Source organism: Ascaphus truei, unplaced genomic scaffold, assembly GCF_040206685.1.
Source record: "Ascaphus truei isolate aAscTru1 unplaced genomic scaffold, aAscTru1.hap1 HAP1_SCAFFOLD_735, whole genome shotgun sequence".
Taxonomy (NCBI): Eukaryota; Metazoa; Chordata; class Amphibia; order Anura; family Ascaphidae; genus Ascaphus; species Ascaphus truei.
The window spans coordinates 130,319-136,318 of NW_027457070.1; the positions used below are offsets into that span (position 1 = coordinate 130,319).

At 57.8% G+C, this 6,000-nt stretch overlaps 1 protein-coding gene across 2 annotated transcripts in view; it reads right to left on the bottom strand.

Annotated features, from left to right (window-relative positions):
• The window catches only part of ZFTRAF1 (zinc finger TRAF-type containing 1), a 33,427-nt gene extending 27,636 nt beyond the window's left edge, over positions 1-5,791 (bottom strand). Inside the window, exon 1 of one of the 2 annotated variants that reach the window (XM_075584753.1) lies at positions 5,532-5,791. In XM_075584753.1, coding sequence (XP_075440868.1) covers positions 5,532-5,752 — 221 coding nt within the window. In that variant the 5' untranslated portion in view covers positions 5,753-5,791. The remainder of the gene's footprint in view (positions 1-5,531) is intronic. The other variant, XM_075584754.1, reaches the window with a different exon arrangement.
• Between the last annotated feature and the right edge of the window lie 209 nt (positions 5,792-6,000).

Consider the following 6,000-nt stretch of genomic DNA (forward strand, 5'->3'; position numbering starts at 1 on the left):
TGAATCTCCCATACAGACATACGGTCCCTGTCCCGCGTGTGAATCTCCCATACAGACATACGGTCCCTGTCCCGCGTGTGATTCTCCCATACAGACATACGGTCCCTGTCCCGCGTTTGATTCTCCCATACAGACATACGGTCCCTGTCCCGCGTGTGATTCTCCCATACAGACATACGGTCCCTGTCCCGCGTGTGATTCTCCCATACAGACATACGGTCCCTGTCCCGCGTGTGATTCTCCCATACAGACATACGGTCCCTGTCCCGCGTGTGATTCTCCCATACAGACATACGGTCCCTGTCCAGCGTGTGATTCTCCCATACAGACATACGGTCCCTGGCACGCGTGTGATTCTCCCATACAGACATACGGTCCCTGTCCCGCGTGTGATTCTCCCATACAGACATACGGTCCCTGGCCCGCGTGTGATTCTCCCATACAGACATACGGTCCCTGGCCCGCGTGTGAATCTCCCATACAGACATACGGTCCCTGGCCCGCGTGAATCTCCCATACAGACATACGGTCCCTGTCCCGCGTGTGAATCTCCCATACAGACATACGGTCCCTATCCCCTGTGATTCTCCCATACAGACATACGGTCCCTGTCCCGTGTGAATCTCCCATACAGACATACGGTCCCTGGCCCGCGTGTGATTCTCCCATACAGACATACGGTCCCTGTCCCGCGTGTGATTCCCCCATACAGACATACGGTCCCTGTCCCGCGTGTGATTCTCCCATACAGACATACGGTCCCTGTCCCGTGTGAATCTCCCATACAGACATACGGTCCCTGGCCCGCGTGTGATTCTCCCATACAGACATACGGTCCCTGTCCCGCGTGTGATTCCCCCATACAGACATACGGTCCCTGTCCCGCGTGTGATTCTCCCATACAGACATACGGTCCCTGTCCCGCGTGTGATTCTCCCATACAGACATACGGTCCCTGTCCCGCGTGTGATTCTCCCATACAGACATACGGTCCCTGTCCCGCGTGTGATTCTCCCATACAGACATACGGTCCCCCTGTCCCGCGTGTGATTCTCCCATACAGACATACGGTCCCTGTCCCGTGTGAATCTGCCATACAGACATACGGTCCCTGTCCCGCGTGTGATTCTCCCATACAGACATACGGCCCCTGTCCCGTGTGAATCTCCCATACAGACATACGGTCCCTGTCCCGTGTGACTCCCCCATACAGACATACGGCCCCTGTCCTGCGTGTGATTCTCCCATACAGACATACGGTCCCTGTCCCGCGTGTGATTCTCCCATACAGACATACGGTCCCTGTCCCGTGTGTGATTCTCCCATACAGACATACGGTCCCTGTCCCGCGTGTGAATCTCCCATACAGACATACGGTCCCTGTCCCGTGTGATTCTCCCATACAGACATACGGTCCCTGGCCCGCGTCTGATTCTCCCATACAGACATACGGTCCCTGTCCCGCGTGTGATTCTCCCATACAGACATACGGTCCCTGTCCCGTGTGTGATTCTCCCATACAGACATACGGTCCCTGGCCCGCGTGTGATTCTCCCATACAGACATACGGTCCCTGTCCCGCGTGTGAATCTCCCATACAGACATACGGTCCCTGTCCCGCGTGTGAATCTCCCATACAGACATACGGTCCCTGGCCCGCGCATGATTCTCCCATACAGACATATGGTCCCTGTCCCGTGTGTGATTCTCGCATACAGACATACGGTCCCTGTCCCGTGTGTGATTCTCCCATACAGACATACGGTCCCTGGGCTGCGTATGATTCTCCCATACAGACATACGGTCCCTGTCCCGTGTGACTCTCCCATACAGACATACGGTCCCTGTCCCGTGTGACTCTCCCATACAGACATACGGTCCCTGTCCCGTGTGACTCCCCCATACAGACATACGGCCCCTGTCCCGCGTGTGAATCTCCCATACAGACATACGGTCCCTGTCCCGTGTGACTCTCCCATACAGACATACGGTCCCTGTCCCGTGTGACTCCCCCATACAGACATACGGCCCCTGTCCCGCGTGTGAATCTCCCATACAGACATACGGTCCCTGTCCTGCGTGTGATTCTCCCATACAGACATACGGTCCCTGGCCCGCGTGTGATTCTCCCATACAGACATACGGTCCCTGGCCCGCGTGTGATTCTCCCATACAGACATACGGCCCCTGTCCCGCGTGTGAATCTCCCATACAGACATACGGTCCCTGTCCTGCGTGTGATTCTCCCATACAGACATACGGTCCCTGGCCCGCGTGTGATTCTCCCATACAGACATACGGTCCCTGTCCCGTGTGACTCTCCCATACAGACATACGGTCCCTGTCCCGTGTGACTCCCCCATACAGTCATACGGCCCCTGTCCCGCGTGTGAATCTCCCATACAGACATACGGTCCCTGTCCTGCGTGTGATTCTCCCATACAGACATACGGTCCCTGGCCCGTGTGTGAATCTCCCATACAGACATACGGTCCCTGTCCTGCGTGTGATTCTCCCATACAGACATACGGTCCCTGGCCCGTGTGTGAATCTCCCATACAGACATACGGTCCCTGGCCCGTGTGTGATTCTCCCATACAGACATACGGTCCCTGGCCCGCGTGTGATTCTCCCATACAGACATACGGTCACTGTCCCGTGTGAATCTCCCATACAGACATACGGTCCCTGGCCCACGTGTGAATCTCCCATACAGACATACGGTCCCTGGCCCGCGTGTGATTCTCCCATACAGACATACGGTCCCTGGCACGCGTGTGATTCTCCCATACAGACATACGGTCCCTGTCCCGCGTGTGAATCTCCCATACAGACATACGGTCCCTGTCCCGCGTGTGAATCTCCCATACAGACATACGGTCCCTGTCCCGTGTGATTCTCCCATACAGACATACGGTCCCTGGCCCGCGTGTGATTCTCCCATACAGACATACGGTCCCTGTCACGCGTGTGATTCTCCCATACAGACATACGGTCCCTGGCCCGCGTGTGATTCTCCCATACAGACATACGGTCCCTGTCCCGTGTGACTCTCCCATACAGACATACGGTCCCTGTCCCGCGTGTGATTCTCCCATACAGACATACGGTCCCTGTCCCGCGTGTGAATCTCCCATACAGACATACGGTCCCTGGCCCGCGTGTGATTCTCCCATACAGACATACGGTCCCTGGCCCGCGTGTGATTCTCCCATACAGACATACGGTCCCTGTCCCGTGTGTGATTCTCCCATACAGACATACGGTCCCTGTCCCGCGTGTGAATCTCCCATACAGACATACGGTCCCTGTCCCGCGTGTGAATCTCCCATACAGACATACGGTCCCTGTCCCGTGTGTGATTCTCCCATACAGACATACGGTCCCTGGCCCGCGTGTGATTCTCCCATACAGACATACGGTCCCTGGCCCGCGTGTGAATCTCCCATACAGACATACGGTCCCTGGCACGCGTGTGATTCTCCCATACAGACATACGGTCCCTGGCCCGCGTGTGAATCTCCCATACAGACATACGGTCCCTGTCCCGCGTGTGAATCTCCCATACAGACATACGGTCCCTGGCCCGCGTGTGATTCTCCCATACAGACATACGGTCCCCCTGTCCCGCGTGTGATTCCCCCATACAGACATACGGTCCCTGTCCCGCGTGTGATTCTCCCATACAGACATATGGTCCCTGGCCCGCGTGTGATTCTCCCATACAGACATACGGTCCCTGTCCCGCGTGTGATTCTCCCATACAGACATACGGTCCCTGTCCCGCGTGTGATTCCCCCATACAGACATACGGTCCCTGTCCCGCGTGTGATTCTCCCATACAGACATACGGTCCCTGGCCCGCGTGTGATTCTCCCATACAGACATACGGTCCCTGTCCCGCGTGTGATTCTCCCATACAGACATACGGTCCCTGTCCCGTGTGTGATTCCCCCATACAGACATACGGTCCCCCTGTCCCGCGTGTGATTCTCCCATACAGACATACGGTCCCTGTCCTGCGTGTGATTCTCCCATACAGACATACGGTCCCTGTCCCGCGTGTGATTCTCCCATACAGACATACGGTCCCTGTCCCGCGTGTGATTCTCCCATACAGACATACGGTCCCTGGCCCGCGTGTGAATCTCCCATACAGACATACGGTCCCTGTCCCGTGTGACTCCCCCATACAGACATACGGTCCCTGGCCCGCGTGTGAATCTCCCATACAGACATACGGTCCCTGTCCCGCGTGTGATTCTCCCATACAGACATACGGTCCCTGTCCCGCGTGTGAATCTCCCATACAGACATACGGTCCCTGGCACGCGTGTGATTCTCCCATACAGACATACGGTCCCTGGCCCGCGTGTGATTCTCCCATACAGACATACGGTCCCTGTCCCGCGTGTGAATCTCCCATACAGACATATGGTCCCTGGCCCGCGTGTGAATCTCCCATACAGACTTATGGTCCCTGTCCCGCGTGTGATTCTCCCATACAGACATACGGTCCCTATCCCCTGTGATTCTCCCATACAGACATACGGCCCCTGTCCCGTGTGAATCTGCCATACAGACATACGGTCCCTGTCCCGCGTGTGAATCTCCCATACAGACATACGGTCCCTGTCCCGCGTGTGATTCTCCCATACAGACATACGGCCCCTGTCCCGTGTGAATCTCCCATACAGACATACGGTCCCTGTCCCGTGTGACTCCCCCATACAGACATACGGCCCCAGTCCTGCGTGTGATTCTCCCATACAGACATACGGTCCCTGTCCTGCGTGTGATTCTCCCATACAGACATACGGTCCCTGTCCCGCGTGTGATTCTCCCATACAGACATACGGTCCCTGTCCCGCGTGTGAATCTCCCATACAGACATACGGTCCCTGTCCCGTGTGATTCTCCCATACAGACATACGGTCCCTGTCCCGCGTGTGAATCTCCCATACAGACATACGGTCCCTGGCCCGCGCGTGATTCTCCCATACAGACATACGGTCCCTGTCCCACGTGTGATTCTCCCATACAGACATACTGTCCCTGGCCCGCGTGACTCTCCCATATAGACACGAGGCCGTACCTCCCCACCCCGCGTGACTCTCCCATAGACACGAGGCCGTACCTCCCCCACCCCGCGTGACTCTCCCATAGACACGAGGCCGTACCTCCCCCACCCCGCGTGACTCTCCCATAGACACGAGGCCGTACCTCCCCCACCCCGCGTGACTCTCCCATAGACACGAGGCCGTACCTCCCCCACCCCGCGTGACTCTCCCATAGACACGAGGCCGTACCTCCCCCACCCCGCGTGACTCTCCCATAGACACGAGGCCGTACCTCCCCCACCCCGCGTGACTCTCCCATAGACACGAGGCCGTACCCCCCCCACCCCGCGTGACTCTCCCATAGACACGAGGCCGTACCCCCCCCACCCCGCGTGACTCTCCCATAGACACGAGGCCGTACCTCCCCACCCCGCGTGACTCTCCCATAGACACGAGGCCGCCGGCCCTCACCTGTCCTGACACTCCTCCTTCTTGTGCCTCTCCAGCAGGGAGCGGGGAAACTGCTTCATGCAGAAGCCGCAGTCTGACGGCAGCTCGCTCACCGCCTTCTCCACCGCCAGGTTCCTGCAGCACAGGCTCTTACTGATCTCGCACCGGCAGTTGGGGCACGTGGCCTGCTCTTCCTTCAGCCGGGCGTCTGCCAGGAGGTGGATAAAGCAGCCGGCGCACATCAGGTGCCCGTTGGTGCACTGGGGAAGAAGGGAGAGGGGAATGAGGCCCCGAGAACATCTCTCAGGTGGGCGTTACCCCCCAGGCCAGAGGTGCCGAAACGTTTAGTGCCTTGGTTTTATGGGAACATGGTGGCTTCTGAAAGGTGACACACCGAGCGCTCATTTGCATGGGATTACCCAGAATCCTTGGCAGCAGTGGCTTGTATGCTCAGAGATAATGGGGAAGGACAGGGTTGTGGGAGTGCGAG